Below are 17,134 nucleotides of genomic sequence, written 5' to 3'. Positions count from 1 at the left end.
GTTGCCTGGTGTGATGCTTCACTGCTGTCCAAGTGAAGACAATGTTATAGTGTGGAGGTTGACTACCTAATGTTTACTGGCCGTGGAGCATTATGTTACACTGAGGGAAATTTCAGCTTTTCTGAAATTATTAATTAATTTTCATTTATTGCACATGTGAATCTGTGCAAACATTTTCAGTTGTGGTTGTTCAGTTCATATTGCAGTATGAAGGCAGGGAGAATATAGAATTCCTACTGATATGAAGAAAAAGTTTGTGTTTAATGTGAGTGGCATTAAAGAGGATCGAATAGTGCAACAAACAGGATGCAATGGTGATCATATTTTTACGAGGTCTACAAATAGGGCCTTTTAGAGCTGAAATAGAGAATAGAAACATTAGTTATAAAGATGCTCAAGATTTTTATTCATACACAGTATCAACTGTGTGTGGACAATAGGAAGAAATTATTTATAAACACATCTGTCCAGTTCTGAATAACCCATCTTCAACATCTCTGATCCAGATTGACTTGCATGACTGACTGGGAACAGAATCCTTTCCTCAGCCCTTTCACATGGGCCAGAAATTAGGTGCAGCAGTTCTCGCCAATGTCTTGAAGAATTACTGAGAAGTCACTATTTTATAAAAAACATGTTTGTCTAAATCAGTCTTTTCCAAGCACTCCATGCTAAATTCCACGAGTTTGTGGTGCACTGTTGGGAACTAGGTGAACTACCATCAGACCTTCATGATGCAGTCATTGTATAAGAAGAAAGGAGTTTAATCAGACTGTTCAAATTACCGTGGTATTACTCTGCTCTCTACTGCTGGCAAAATCCTGGCAAGAATACTCTTGAACAGATTAATACCCGCTATAGCAGAAGGAATTCTACCTGAAAGCCAGTGTGGTTTCAGAGCCAACAGGAGCACCACAGACATGGTGTTTGTTCTCAGACAACTGCAAGACAAGTGTAGGGAACAGAACAAAGGTCTCTATGTAACCTTTGTTGATCTCACCAAGGCTTTTGATACTGTGAGCAAGAAAGGTCTATGGTAGATTTTGGAACATTTAGGATGCCCCCCCAAGTTCCTTAAAATGATCATCTCACTTCATGAGGATCAGCGCAACCAAGTCAGATATGGTGATGCACTTTCTGAGCCCTTTCTAATTACCAGTGGTGTGAAACAAGGCTGCGTTCTTGCACCAACTCTATTCACAGTCTTTTTCACTATGATGCTCCAAAGGGCCACAGCAGACCTCGAGGATCAGGATGGTATCTACATCCGATACCATACTGATGGAAGCCTATTCAACCTAAGGCGACTGAAGGCCCACACCAAGACCCTAAATCATCTTGTCCAGGAGCTGCTTTATGCTGATGATGCCGCCCTTGTGGCCACACAGAAGCAGCTCTACAGCGTTTAACATCCTGCTTTGCAGACACTGCTGAGCTTTTTGGTCTGGAAGTCAGCTTAAAGAAGACAGAAGTTCTCTATCAACCTGCACCTCAGGAAGTCTTCCGTCATCCCCATATCACCATTGGCCAATCAAAGCTCAAATCAATCCAGCAGTTTAATTACCTAGGGAGCTTCATCTCCTTGGATGGTAAGATTGATGGAGAGATAGACAACAGGTTAGCAAAGGCATATAGTGCTTTCGGAAAGCTTCATAAAAGAGTTTGGTGAAATAAACACTTGAAGAAAGGTACCAAGATCAGTGTTTACAAAGCCATTGTGCTGTCTACTCTTTTATATGATTCCAAATCATGGGTCATCTACCACCACCACCTGCGTCTCCTAGAACGCTTCCATCGACGCTGCCTCCGCACAATCCTAAACATCCACTGGTCAGATTATGTGACCAATACATCTGTTCTAGAACAAGCAGCAGTCACAAGTATTGAGGCCATGTTAATGAGAACACAGCTGCCTTGGGCAGGGCACGTCTCCAGGATGAAGGACCACTGCCTTCTTAAGATCTTGCTTTATGGTGAACTTGCCACCGGCTGCTGCATGAGAGGAGCCCCAAAGAAAAGATACAAGGACTCCTTGAAACAACATCTCAGCCTTGGCCATATTGACCAACATAACTAGTCTACTCTGGCCTCCAGTCGGGAGGCCTGGAGACACACCATCTATAACGCTGCTGCTTCTTTTGAGAACGCACGCGGGATCACTCTCGAGGAGAAAAGACAACGCAGAAAGAACCGTGTCTCACAGAATATACCACCTAAGGAGTCTTTCTGCTGTGCCTTTTGCAATCGGACATGTCTGTCTCGCATTGGCCTTATTAGCCACCAGCGTGCTTGTAACAAATGTGGATAGAGCCTTTCCCAAATCTTCGTTTGCGAAGCCTAGCCATGAGATCAAGGAGGAGGGTGCTCCTCCTGACTGACTAAAAGAAAAGCTGGCATTTTATTATGATAATGAAGTATTTGTGTAGTTTTTCTAATTAACTTTTGTAATTGAATACTGAAAGTATAATTAATGTAATTATTTTAAATGATCTTGTATCATCATTATTAATTTATTTAGTTTTCTACAAAAAATTATTTACTTGAATGTCTGAATAACACTGGGAGCTGGAAGGCAACTGGACCCTGACACAGTTTGTCTGTGAAGATACTGTCCCACTGTATAAAAACTTTGTGGATGCTCTTTCTAGTGATGCATGGATAGATTCTAAGTATCTAGAACACTGAGTTTGTTAAATTTTACTCTGAGAAAAGTTGGAACTGGCCATAAACAAAATCATAATTAAAATTTCTCTGATACATTCACATTCTGGGTCATAGTTCCAGGCATTACTTAATGCCTACCATGCTGTCCGGTTCCCTGGCTATTTGTTTTGCTCTTTGTATCCTGCCAGCTCCTTTTCTGTAGGTACTGGAACGTATATCATTGGTCCAGTCAGCCATCACCAGTTCCTGCTTAGATACTAGTGTCAGTGGTTGGTGAAAATAAGAGAGTTTGTAGCTTTCTGTTGCTTTATTAGTACAGATTAGTCCCTGGGAATCCTGGTACCATCTTTGCTATTCTTGTTTTCTGTCTTGCGAGTATAAGTCTAACTGAGGTATATAGAAAATACTCTAACTATAGTAAAGATGTATCTTCAAAGCAGAGTATTAGTTACAGGTAGTTATAATGTCTATTTTTGTCTTCAATCCAACAAAATAGAAGTACAGACATCCCATCAAAAATCCAGATAAGTTGTTAGCAAAATTTCAGCTAAGTTAGCAATTCAGAAGAGAATAAAAGGGGAGAAAAAAATTGTTGGCATCAAACTTTTGTACATTAGAATCCTGGGCAGTAAATGCCTACTTTTTTTATTTTTAAAGCTTGAAAAAAGTTGTCTGATGTCAACTAAAAAGTGTTTATTTAATGTCATGTGCCTCTAACCAAAATGAACAAAAGTCATTATTGTGTATCTAATCCTTTTCATTAACAGAAGGATTTCATGAGCGTAGAACTGAGTGGTGGACGTATAAAAGTCAGCTATGATCTGGGTTCAGGTACAGCTTCTGTTATCAGCAACCAAAATCATAATGATGGCAAGTGGAAATCTTTCACTCTGTCAAGAATTCAAAAGCAAGGTAAGTTTCTATGATGTCAACACCATGACTTTCCCAGTTACCTGTACAGTACGGCTAACCATCTAATCACAGGGAAGATGTTGTGGGAATGATAAAGTTCTAACGATTTAGCAACTTACTTTTGTTTAGATTACAGATCAAATGGGTCTTTCTGGACAGGTAGCCTATTTTTCAGGCATAATTCTCTTATATAATTACATAAATTGTATTCTAAAATTCTTTTGGGTGGGAAAAAAACCAAACCTTTTCATCAGTTCCCTGATGTTGTTCCAAATCATGAAACACACCAGTGTGATTTTTGTTAGGACAGCAATAGCTTTCGTGCTATACAGTCCTCTCATGCTCAGCATATACTAAAGCACTTAAAAAAAGCAATGACTTTATTACTGATAGTACAGGACCTCAGTAGATGAACACAACAACTATTTTATATTCCCTAATGATATGTAGTGTGCCGCTATCTCAGTCTGCAGGGAAACAACGGGGAACATCTCCAGAAATTCTACTGATTCTTTAATCAGTTTGCTGGTGCAAAATGTGAAGTGGTGGCATTTGATAAGATCACAAAGAATGCTGTCTTCCATTGCTGGCAAATGCCTTTTTTTTGTTTATAATCTAATTATAGGGCTGATATAATCTTACCTGAGACGAATTAATTTTAATTATGACAACTGTGGCATATTCTGTGCCTTTGTATTCTGAAGTTTTTCTGCATTCTGCATCTGCAGAGTCACCATGAGCCACTGAACACACTCCTCCTCCTCTGCCCCCTGCAGTTCCAGCTCTCTACCTGACCTTTATACCTCAAACACAGTCCCTCTCCCTTGTCATTTGGCTGAAGTAGATTTGGGAGCTGAGGCAGTGGCCAAAATAATTTGGAGCTCTCACTCACAGGTTTGCTGCACCTTTAGAGGAGGAATGCTTTATTGCTAGCCAGTTATATTAGTTCGTATTTAACTCAGGAGATATTAAGATAAAATACAATGTTACATAATTGTAATTTATTAATGGTGTTCAAATATCATGTGTTTATAAAGAGGATACAGGTCTAGAAATGAAAGGAAAATTAATGTGTTTTTGGTAAGGTAGAGCAGGAAAGTCTCTCCCACATTCAATTCTCAAGGAAGGAAGGAAGGAATCCTTCCTTTTCATCCCTGTGGTAGAACATCCCTATCTTTCTTGGGGACTGCTCAGCATTTTTCACTGAGTCTCATCTCTTTTACTGAACTTTATATTATTTATTAATCCATACATAAAAATATACATGGAACAAGCACTTAAATAAGATGGTTGTGTGTAGCGCATCACTGACTCCAGACTGAATTAGACATGACAGCAACTAACTGCTTTGGGTGTGAAAATGGTTTACAGTGACTGATCACCAATCTCTAAGGCACATAATGACAATGCTTAACCAAATTTTACACTAAAAAATCCTGTTCAAGTGGCAGTTTTTGGACTGAGATCACAAATTAGACATAAAATGATCTCTTCTGTCTCGACGCTCCTGAAGTGTTAGCTCCAAAGCCCAGTGACACAAAGAAGGCACCAAACTGAAACAGGTTTAGAGAATATATAAAAATAAAGCATACAGAACTGCTATAGTTGTTCAGGTTGTTATGGAAACAGAGAAAAGTGCAGGTCTCTTCCCCTGCCCATAATTACACAATGTGGAAATCCAATATCTTAATTGCAAAATACAGCCCTCCTTGCCTCTCCCCTCACTTGCTAACCCTCCAAATATTTCTCTGTTGGTTTCTTACATTAAGACATCATTGTTCATGTCTAATATTTTGAAACTAATCTGAAATTTCTTTTAGCCAACGTATCAATTGTAGACATAGACACCAATGAAGAAGAGACCATAGCAACAGCTTCTACAGGCAGCCACTTTGGACTCAACTTAAAAGCGCATGAGAAAATATATTTTGGGGGGTTGCCAACCCTGAGAAATCTAAGGTAACATGGCTCAAACCAGTTTCTTCACCTTTGATAAGGGAATGTAAATACACTGTAATCTTATTCTCTATATTTATTTCTCAAGTTCACTTGCAATGAGTGGTGAATTCCCTATATATATATTGCCACAGCAGATGATGCTTTATTTGCATATATTATGTATTTCCATGTATTTCACACAGCTCACCTTACACAAATACAATGGAAATAGCAGTAGCAGTGCAGTACGTCTTTGTGATACTGTGCAAGAATCATGATGTAGCTGACTTTTTAAGTATTTTTTATTTGATGAATAGAATTTGTCGCTGCAGACTTATAGAAATGGCTCTATACCTCAACAAAATTAAGGACAAGTGTTTACCTTGTGCATGAGTAGAAAAATTGAACTACTCCTCATGGAATTACTGTTAAATGAGTATCTCTGCTTTTGCATAATCAATGTCAGTATACTTTAAATATGTATTAAAATATTTTATTTAGATATCGTTTAACATTATTTGTAGACTTAGGTTCCTGGACTCCTTAGGTAAAATTCTTCCTATATTCAGAACGTAAAGTATATGATAAAATATTCTTGATATATTTAATGTAAATAGAATAAAGTATGAAAACCTTTTCCCTTCAGAAGTCTGATCCTGAATTTCTTACACAAATAAAATTCCCAGTCATTATTTTTTAAATATTGCATGGTGTTATTCATAAACTTTAACCTCAACTTCAATAAACTAAAGAAATGGGATACTTGAATTTAGTAACTTTATTACATGTCTTTAAATAGACCAAAACCTTACTTAAAGCTTAAATGAATATTCAGCAGTTTTGCAATGACAAGAACAAGAGAATTCTGTGCTACCATGAACAGATGAGCAACACAGAAACAAGCCCATTAATCTATGTCAGCTTTAACTACATGGCATAATGACAGCCTTGAACTGGTCTTGTGCAAAAGGAACTGTTGTGATTAGTCCACAGACTGTTCTGTAACTAAAAGAATGGACGTATTTGTTAATTTATTAGGATAATAACTGACGTCTGATGTCAAATCACCCAGCAATAAAAAGATCTAAGATCTATTTTAGTCATGAAATATAACACTATATTATGTAATTGTGAAATCACATCAGTGCATAACAAAATGTCTAGAGCCATTATCTTCCACTTCCTTTGTGGTTGCTTAAAAAATCAGTGTACCACAGCTACTTGGACCTGTGGTAACCATTTTGCCTGCAGCTATGATTCATCAGTGACTGAGGCAAGATGAATGTTATGGTAAATTAGAATCAAAAGTAGTGAAAGGGGGATTAGGGCAAAGCTGAACTACTGCAAACAATAGATGCTGAGGTATCCATGACTTTGTAATTACCAGGTCATGTCAGTTCTGCCAAATTCTTTTACGTGGTTTGCTTTTACTCATAGCCAAGTATAGTAACAAATTATAAAAGCCCTTTGATATATTACATTTTAAGATAGCATTTTTGCAGAGTAAACCTGTTAATTGTTATATGTTGCTTGTAAATTATGAATATCTGCTTCACTGTGAAATGTTTGAACTTTGCTAATAAGCATCACAAAGTAACAATACAAGAATTATCATTTGCTACAATTAATTCATTTTTGTTGTTTTCTTCTTTTGTTTTTCTTTCTCACCCCAGTATGAAAGCAAGGTAAAAATAATCAGATTACTTGCATGACTTGCATGTGTCTAGTAAGTGCAGCTTGAAAGCACGGGCGGCAGCCCAGCAGCAGCGTGTAGGCGGTATTTATACCAGCTGTTACGCTAAGGCTCTTAGTTCAGTGAGCTGCTCCTGCCACAACCAGCAAAGCTGCTCCCAAGTGCTTAGCACTGTCATGTTACACACTCTGCGCACACCTACACAAGCAACTTTTATTTTCTTCATGCAGCTGCTTACTTCAGCTGCCTTTGTTGCCTCGGAAGAAAAGCTACAGCCAGCTGTATTGCTTTTGCTTCAACTTCCAGGCTGTAAGAGCAGTGTAAACCAATGTGAGGCAAGGAGCACTGTGCTTGGAGACTGTTAAGTAATTACTGAGGAGGGTATGAAAGCAAGGGGCAGATTTTTGTGAAATTTGCCACTTCTCAGTTTAAGAACAGGAGGATGAGTGGAAGAGAGGGGAGGTCACCTATTTCTGATTGCGTTTTCAGTTTGCAGCTGTTTGTATCTATTACTTTTACTTTGATATGCTCAGATAAGAACTGAAATTCACTGTGTTTTGCAGCTTAATTCCTGGCTTGAACTGGAAAAGTACTATTTCACCCTCATACCCCTGCCCTGACTGTGAGAAAGATTATTTCCTTCCAAGCTCTAGAAATTGTTTCTTGTTCTCCCTTTAAACTAATCCTAGCTTGGCCAAGGGGGGAAAAAAAAAAGACCCAGATCTGAGTGAACTTAGACCTAGTTTGGCATGTTTTGGAAAGGAACAAGAAAAAAGGGAAGACTTAAAACATTGAGCAAGTGTTCAGCGTTTGCAAAGAGATTGAACTAGATGTGACCCACTGTGGTCCCTTCCAACCTTACCCCTTCTGTGATTCTGTGATATGGGTTGGGAATTATAACAACAACTGCTTGTACAGAACAGGATAAGGGCAATCTGTCACTGGACAGGGCAGCAAGAGGGTGGTAACAAGAATGGTTTCTGGATGGTAAATACAGGAGACTATGGGCACCACTGACAATGATACAGCAAAACTATTCTGTTGCTGAGAAGATAAGTCCATAAAGGAACTAGAGAAGAGCTAGGGGAAAAAAAATGAAAAATGAAAGGTGACCATAACTACATGACTGTAAATAAAGCAGCATATGGATCATTTTAGTAAACCAGATGCTCGCTTTAACTTATGTAGAGGATACTAATTTGCCAGAGAATACATCATGCTTGCTAGGATGGCTGTAATGCAAAGAATAACTTTCAGTGCCAAAACGTGCAGCTGATTAGTATCTATGCAAAACGGGTTTATTTTGTAATTAATATTCTTTAAATTTTTTTCTTTCCTTCCAGGGAGCTGAAATGTTTGTTGCTTCCCGATTTCCCCCCACACACCTCTCCCCACCCCACACCATTTTTAACTCCTTATTTAATTTCCAAATTCATTTTTCTTCCTTTGAGCTGTTCATCTTTTTCAGATATTCTAGAAAACAGTTATGGGTAATACTGTGAGCAAATTAACTAGTGCTTTTTTGCTTTTTGGATTTACTCTCCATAGTATGAATGGCAACATTTTTTTCTGAAGTGACTTTCTAAGGCCTTTCTTCCGGCAAGCCTGGTTCAGATTTTGCCAGCAGCTGTGATCTCACTCTGGTGTTCCCAGGCCTGGGAAATTATACTTTTGCATTAAAGCATGATAGCTTTGGTGTTAAATTCAAGGAGCTTCTAATTTCTTCTGTCAACCAGCTGATGAGTCAGACATGGAACTTGAATTCTGTTATAATATTTTCCTTTTCTGGATAGATAGTTACGTTCTGTAACAAACCCAAGTGTTTTGTTTTCTTTAACTACCTGAGAAAGTCAAGTGTATTGCTGTGTCGTAAGAAAATACACAGCAGTTTTCATAAGAAAGATTCTGGGAATATAAAATACATAGAAAAAATGTTTGTATGCTGTTGAATTTCCTCTTTCATTAGGATCTAGCATGCAAAAAGAGGAATGAAACTTGTCTTCCAGTTCAGGTCTCTCCTTACTGTTATGATTTCCTAGCTTGCATCTTTCTGCTTTGCCTAAGGAACAACAATTTCCTTATTTTATAGCTCACATTTTAACACCAAAGGTGACAGCGCTCCTTTACCAAAGGAAAAAACAAACAAACAACCCAGAACCAAACCAACCAACCAACCGATCAAAAAACCTAAAGAAAAGAAAGAAAAAATGGAAAAGGGGACTGATGTCAATGTGAGATTAGATGAATCTCCCATTACAGCTTTGAGTGATGCAAAGCAGAGTGCAGTATGTGCTGATAGATGGTAGAAGGCAGCATTTGAGTGTATGTGGTTAGTTAAGATAAAAATCAAGCATCTATGCATCTGAAAGTGTATGTGTGTGTGTCTGGCTGACTGTCTTCTCCCTAATCTGTATTTTTGAAAACACATTGTACTTCTAAATGTTTTTTAGGCCTGAAGTGAACTTAGAGAAATACACAGGCTGCCTCAAAGACATTGAAATTTCAAGGACACCATATAATATACTGAGTAGTCCTGATTTTGTTGGTCTAACCAAAGGATGCACACTGGAGGTTAGTCTGAGTTCCATGTATTTTGGCCTTAATGGGTATAAATGTTTTCTGGTTTCTGATTTTATGGCATAATAGATTAATTGTATAAGGCATATTCCTTAAATAAGAATCTAACAAATAGGAATCTAACCTGAAAATCCATACAGTTATATTTAAGAGAAAGAAATAATAAGTCCTTCTGATCAAGAAGTAGACCAGTTTTCCAGATCCTAACTTCTTGGACAGTATCCCAGGCCAGTTGTGATATCCCTGTCCCTAAAGGGTAGGATTTTCTGAATTGTATAGCAGTGATCTAGTTTTGTTTCAGCTGACTAAAATGGGCATTATTGAAATTAATGAAGGTAGTTACTGACAACATTGCAAAAGCTAAAAAATTGTGATGCACATAAAACCCAAGGATTTAAATTATTTTTTAAAATTTTTATTATAAAGTCATTCACTACATAAAACCTGAGGTATGAGCATTTAGTATTATGAGCTACCACTGAGCTGAAAGCCACATTTCTTACCTATCATGAAGAATGTGCAAAATTGATGTTATTTTAGCTTTAAATACAACTCAGGACCATTTATTTTCAATTATTGCTGCTTACAATTAGCAGCCTTTCAATGAATATAGAATTCAAGGAATGTGATCTGAAATTTGGGAGAGAATGTAGTAATTTTCCATGGAAAAGAAAAGTCTTCATATATAAAAAATACTTCCAGTAACACTTGTCTCCCAATAAATAGTTAGTATTTCTTCTCTGGAAATCTATACTAGTTTTAGCAAGCAGATGTAATAATTAGGGTTCCATATCAGATATCACTACAGTAAATCCAAATAAGTTGTTGTTAACCTGATGCTCTTCAAATATTTTTTTTTCTACAAAACGTTAAAAATTTCCTTCAAACAGTAATTGGAACTTAGCCAGGCCGAAATAAAGATGAGGGCTCTATTTTTCTTTGTTTATTTTTTGTAGCTCTGGCCCTCATCAGAGCAAAAAAGCACACAACAGTAGGACTCTCACACAGGATATTAGACAAGATGGATTTGTTATGAGATCTACATTTTAAGATTTCAAGTTTGTGATAAAGCTAAACTGTAAACAAGCAGGTTGCTCAAATGCTTTTGAATCTTACAGATTTGGTTTCAGCAAAAATTTGCTACAGAGGTTCATGTTTGTTTTCATTTATTGTAGATTTTTATGGAATAGGAAAGAAGGATAGTTGTGTTCATTTTCTTCTGTTGCTATGAATCTTAGTACTTTACTTTTCACATAATTTTGTAACACTTGAGGTTTCAGAGTATGAAATCTAATTGGATTAATTATTTTGTTGGGGAAAGAAATACAATATTCTAAATGTACAAAACAAAATATGTAGGAAAATTAAGAGGAAGTGAAGTAAAAGTAAAAGATAAAGACTGATGTGCACTCAGTTTTTTAAATGTCCTCATATTTCAGAGAAAGGTGAGCACCACCAGCAATGATTTTATGTGGCATAATCTCTTCTCTAGACCTGAAAACAGTTCTACTGTACTTAAAAAATTGTATACTACTTTAGAAGAAGTCACTTTTCTATAGGCTGGTCTTCCACAGCTAGAATAATACATAAATTGGCAGCAATGACAGAAAATCTTCAGGTGTATGCATTGATTTATTATTTGATGACATATTCTTAAATTGTGTTAATGGATACCAATGTCCAAAGACTTGGGCCATGTGCAACAAATGCTTCATTCATGAGTCTAAGTAATAAAGAAAGGAGTGGTTCTTAGTGAAGCAACAATGACTGATAATTAAAAAGTATTTTCTGGGCACTTTTGACAAATAACAGAATCTAGTTTATTTTCATGTTGGCTGTTGTTACCTATTTTAATGATTCAAGAGAAAAGTCCAACTGTATTAACTAATGGAAAACATTCATATAAAAAACCCCCACCCTTGAACAGTTATTTTTAATTCAAGAGGATATACTGACATAAGACTGGAACTTTGTCTTCCTGTGAGACAGGATTTCCGAAATATGCTAATGATGCCAGATATAAACAGGTAAATTAGTGTTTGCACAACACTTTGAGAAGTAAATTGCTGTTTGTTATTACTTTCATCTCTTCACACTGGTTACATTTACATAGTTTATTCTTTTAGTTAAGAAGTCTTCCTGTGTGTTCATACTCTTGCTTTTAATTCTGCTAATGACCTTTACTCTCCTTTTCTTCCTGCAGAACATTTATACAGTTAGCTTCTCCAAGCCGGGTTTTGTGGAACTGCAGCCTGTCTCTTTTGACATTGGCACAGAAATCAATCTCTCCTTCAGCACCAAGAATGAGTCTGGGATCATCTTGTTTGGCACAAGTGGTACAATTGTCCCCCCCAGGAGAAAGCGCAGGTACACTGCAAGGAAAGCTGCCCCTCTGAGGAGAAAACGCAGACAGACAGGACAGGTATGAGGAACCTAGCAAAAGATAAAGAAAACCCAGAATTTTACTGATATTCCACTTGGTTTGTTTTAAGACACTGTCAGATATTCATAATTGAGTTAAAATTCAGTGCTTAGGAATAAATTATTTCTAATGCTATCCTTTATCTGATGAAGAATCTGGTAGAAGCTCAGAATTGGTTTTTTGCACTGGAGTAACTGTTTTGCTTACAGATTCACAGTCAGACATCCATTGCTTGTTGCTAAGCAGCAGATTTTTTTTAAATCACATTCCATGTTGGCTTTTTTAACCAAACCTAAATAACCCTAACCAAATCTCATTCTGAGGACTACTTATGCACTATTAAAGCTTAGAAACTGTCTCATTTCTCTTCATAGAGGTATAAATGAGGATCATTCTAATTCCCCTGAGACCAAAAGAGAAAAAAAAGAAGCTGCTGAAAGTAGTGTAAGATAAGACTCTTGTTTGGGATCACTGCTGTGGGATATATGACTCAAGCGCTCCAGCCTCTCCTTCTCTCCCATAAAATACAAATCCACAGTGTATAAATCCACAGTGTCCCAAATGACTAACTGATAGAAGTGTGGTTGCTGATAAAAGTTATTCGAATCTTGATTAAGTCTTGATTATAATCCTGACAGACATACTATGACAGCAATAAACAGAATGTTTTGATACTTTCTCTGTTCAGGACTCCTGGGAAACGATATTTCATTATTCTCCTTTCTGCCTATTTTGGAAGAGAGTTCTCAGTGACCTGTAGTAACACACTGCAGGAACAGCACATTGTAATGGCTCTCCTGCATGACATTAACTTTAGGGCAGGAGCTCTATCATTTCCCAGCTCCTCAGGTCACAGAAGTGAACATGACCACTTATTGCTATAGTAACTGGAGGTTATATTCTGAAATCTACTACAGTATGATATTGTTGCTAGAGTAACTACTGGCATGATTTGCCAGCCTCCAAACTCAGAACTCATGCTGAGATTAGTGCTATTCAGGCCTTGATGGGTTTAAGACCAGTTATTGTAACAACAAAAACCAGAAGAATTGTGGGTTAGAAGCCTCCACCCTTCTCTGAACATAGGTATGCAGAGAGTTAAATCTTTTGTTGAAGTTTTTCAGTATGACCCATTCCTCATTACAAAATGAAATTACAAAAATGAATGTAGCAGCAGCAGCAGAACTGAAACAACAGTGCCTTTTTATGGGTGAGCAAATTAAAAACCAGTGTAAGATAATAAAACATGCACACTAATGTAAAACTAAGTGAAATAATTTCTTTCCAAAAGCAACTTTCCTTTTCATACCGACATATACATTGCAGGCCTACTATGCAGTGTTCCTAAACAGAGGTCGACTAGAAGTGCATATCTCCACTGGGATGCGGGATCCCCACAGAATCACCGTCAGACCAGAAGCTGGCGAGTTTCACGATGGCAGAGCACACTCCATCCGGATAGAACGAGCTAGAGGGTAAAAAATACCTAGAAGTTCTACAGACCACACAGCACACCTAATACAACAAAGCAAATATCTTGATGTCTTTGGCAATCCATGTAAATACTTCTGCTGAGACAAAAAAATACTAGTGTAATTCCATCATTATCCAAAAATTTTTAGAAGTAAGTTTCTGATAGTGCTATAACAGGTAGAGTAGCTTGACCTTGTTAGGGTACATGTGAGGATACATCAAGGCACAATTGTTGTACAATGCTATCCAGTGATGATGCTTGTTCAGACAAAACCTCTGCATTTTCAAAGAAGCTTTGTTATAAAACCAGTTGTCTGAACTCTGCAGTTTCTGTAACCTGAAATGGATGTGAAAAGATATAAATTAAGATTAACCCTTCCCCCACTCCTCACAAACTCAAGCTTTATTTTATTAAATATATGATTATATATTTTCGCTATTCAGTTGCTAACATTTGTAATTATAGTTAAGGAAGAACACAGTAGTTCAATATAATTTTGCAGTTGATAAAAGTGAGGTTATTTGCCAGAAACTGGTTGATCAGCCAGTGGTGCTCTGCTTCAGAGGCTTCTACCTTCCTCTGTTCAACCTTAACAGTATCTTCCATGGGAGTGCATTGTCTTTGACTTGTGCCATGTGAATTACTCATGGGAATGAATTATAGCACCTGTATCAGTACATGGTGGACAATCAGCAATTTTCCTACTCTGCCGTCTTTCCCAGAAAAAGCTTGGTTAATCCTGCAATCAGAGCAGACTGTAGCAGTGCTTGTGTCCCAGCAAGAAGATAACTTGTACAAACTGGTAACTAGGGAGTCCAAACAAAATGTGACCCTGTGCTATTCCCATGCTGCTGAGTTCTAGATGATTATATCTACCATCACAGTACAGCAGGCTTGGCCCTTACTGTGTCAATGTTGCCACACCACAAACACTTCTTCGTATACAACTACAGTCTGGTATTGTCACCCCTCCACAAAACAATTTTGCCAAGCTTTGTCAGACAACTAGTAAGGAAGCACAGCAGTAGCTGAAAACCCTCTGGTGGTTAAAATGCATTTAATATGAGCTGCTAATTACACAGTTTGAGTTGCTCAGTGTTACAGCCGGTGTAGGAGTAAATGGGGCCTACAAAGGGGTAATTTCAATGCAAGCAATACCCAGAGTAAAATATCTATTTCTTTGTTTTCAAATCTTTTTCACAGGATGTTCACTGTTCAAGTTGATGAAGACAAAGTCCAGACTCAGAGGTTACCTTCAGACCAGCCCATCTCTGTTAAGAAACTCTTTGTGGGCGGTACTGCTTCTCAGTTTCAGACTGCACCTCTCAGAAACATACCACCATTTGCGGGCTGTATATGGAATCTTGTCATTAATGCCACGTAAGTCTCACTGATACCAAAAAACGTGCAGTTAAGGAGGTCTTGGTGGCCAGAAGAAAGTTCATTGTTGCAAGGAATCATACTAGCAGCAAATCCTAGGATATGATCTGTTTTCTTTTAACGCCCTTCCTTTTTTTGTCTACAATATACTCTCCAAAGGCTATACAATAATTAACTGTTTTACAGACGAGCCAACTGTCTATTTTTCTATGAAATCAGAGAAATTCAACAGTAACACTGCAGTAAGATGTGCATCCGTGATAGGTATTTATGATGTACTATAACACTTTATTTTAAGTAAGGTTCACCTCCAAGAGTATACAAATTCTAAGAAGCACTATGGCAATCAATTTGCTTTGTGGAAAGTGCAGTAATCTAGAAGGAACATTTAGGTACAAAGAAAGGGAATGGTGAATAAAGTAAAACCTCTATTGAAAGTTCCAGTGTAAATCTTTCTTTCAAAAATCTGAAGTACCTAAATCAGAATCTCATCAGCCCACACTCCATCACTGTATATCAGAGAGGACTTCTCCGCAATGTGATTGAAAGTACCTGGGCTGGTAAAGCTTGACAAGGAGGATGCCTGTCTCTCTGCACTGACTATAGGAAGGAAAGCCAGTGCTATGATCGCCTCTAATTTAAGTGTTCTGTTTCTGTACCTGTACCTACCTTTACAGGGTGGGATGAATCCTGGCTTTTGTGTCCTGTGCAGTGAAATTACACTACAGCAAATAACTATTCTTTATAAATTGGTAGTAAAAAGGCAGAAAAAGTAATAACAGACATCAATTTCTTTGTGTGTTCTCAGCCCCATGGACTTTGCTCAACCCATGTCCTTCGAAAATGCAGATATTGGCCGATGTCCCACTCTAGAACCAGAGGTTAGGCCACCTGAGGATGAAGATAAACCAACTCGTGCAACAGTCATCATCCAACCTGAACCAGACACTAATGGGGAGAAAGAAGGGCCAAGGATTCCTTCTGCTTCTCCTCCTCCAACACCACCTCTGTCTTCAGCCCCTGTAAGTGTAGGTCACTTCAGTCAGGTAAAGTTTTAAAAGTTTGTTTTTCTGAGCAAAATTGAAAGGTGAGCCATAAAGAATAATGGAACACTTTGTCACAAAAATAGTAACAATTCAACATGATACTGTAAAGGCAACATCTTGTTGCAGGTCAGTAAAACCTGTGGATAATGGAAAATTAGTTGATCTCATTTGCTTGTATTATCATGACAGCAATTTAAAGAATGATATAGCATTAGAATTCTCTTTGACTTGCATGCTTAGCCATAAACCCTTACACCTCAGGATGTAACCCAACCAATATCTGCTTGGGGTTGAAAGGGGAATTTTCCAATGGGAAATCTGTGTCATTATGATTTTTTGTGCTGTTCTCTGATGCACATAATAACAGCCATGTTAGTGACAGGATGAAGAAAAAGGTAAACCAGGAGATCTGTTTGATATGGCAACTCCTCCACTGCTGTTTTAAAACTTTATTCAGGAGACTTACAAAATGAAATTCCACTCACTACTAAATTGAGGACAGCTGTTGTTATCAGTAATCTTAAATAGCTAGATAATAACAAGCAGCCTTATACAACAAAATTGAAGGAAGAAATTTCCTCTGTCACAAGTGTAGTAGTTTTGCAAGTTGATACAACATTTTACTGTCCAGAAAATATATGCTTAGATATCTGAATATTAAACTGAATAATATATACACTGGAAGATATTATTGGTGGGAAAAGCCTTTGCATGTTGTTAAACCTGCATACAACCCACAGGTTTATGCAGGCTCTAGTTAAGTATGAGTGAGGTTTCCAGAAAGTGTGAAAAAACTGCACATGCCCAAGTTAGGAGCCTGTTTACACTATCAGAATTTACACTATCATAATAAGACAGTTTTGAGAAGTTAACAGCTGTAATACATAATATATAGCAAATACAAAGGAGTCAGTAATTTTGAAAAGTTCTCACAGATTGGCTTCAGAAAATCTTTTAACCATTTTGGGTCAAGTTAAATCTTTGTTCCCGTTTCACACCTCCTCACTGACACAACATTACAGAATACC

The 17,134-nt window shown here is 37.5% G+C and overlaps 1 protein-coding gene across 4 annotated transcripts in view; it reads left to right on the top strand.

The window, feature by feature from the left end:
• LAMA2 (laminin subunit alpha 2) overlaps positions 1-17,134 on the top strand; it is a 357,383-nt gene that overhangs the window by 324,874 nt on the left and 15,375 nt on the right. For 2 of the 4 annotated variants that reach the window (XM_051792082.1, XM_051792084.1), the window contains 7 exons: positions 3,432-3,576; positions 5,397-5,535; positions 9,658-9,778; positions 11,988-12,206; positions 13,533-13,681; positions 14,884-15,060; positions 15,869-16,082. In XM_051792082.1, coding sequence (XP_051648042.1) covers positions 3,432-3,576; positions 5,397-5,535; positions 9,658-9,778; positions 11,988-12,206; positions 13,533-13,681; positions 14,884-15,060; positions 15,869-16,082 — 1,164 coding nt within the window. Of the gene's footprint in view, positions 1-3,431; positions 3,577-5,396; positions 5,536-7,187; positions 7,200-9,640; positions 9,779-11,987; positions 12,207-13,532; positions 13,682-14,883; positions 15,061-15,868; positions 16,083-17,134 lie in introns of those variants that run through there. The other 2 variants (XM_051792081.1, XM_051792083.1) reach the window with 2 other exon arrangements.

The sequence above is a fragment of the Manacus candei genome, unplaced genomic scaffold, assembly GCF_025592945.1.
Source record: "Manacus candei isolate 608988 ecotype Guabito, Panama unplaced genomic scaffold, ASM2559294v1 h1tg000034l, whole genome shotgun sequence".
Classification (NCBI taxonomy): Eukaryota; Metazoa; Chordata; class Aves; order Passeriformes; family Pipridae; genus Manacus; species Manacus candei.
Note: the sequence above shows the minus strand (reverse complement) of the source record. Positions and strands in the feature narration are given on the sequence as shown.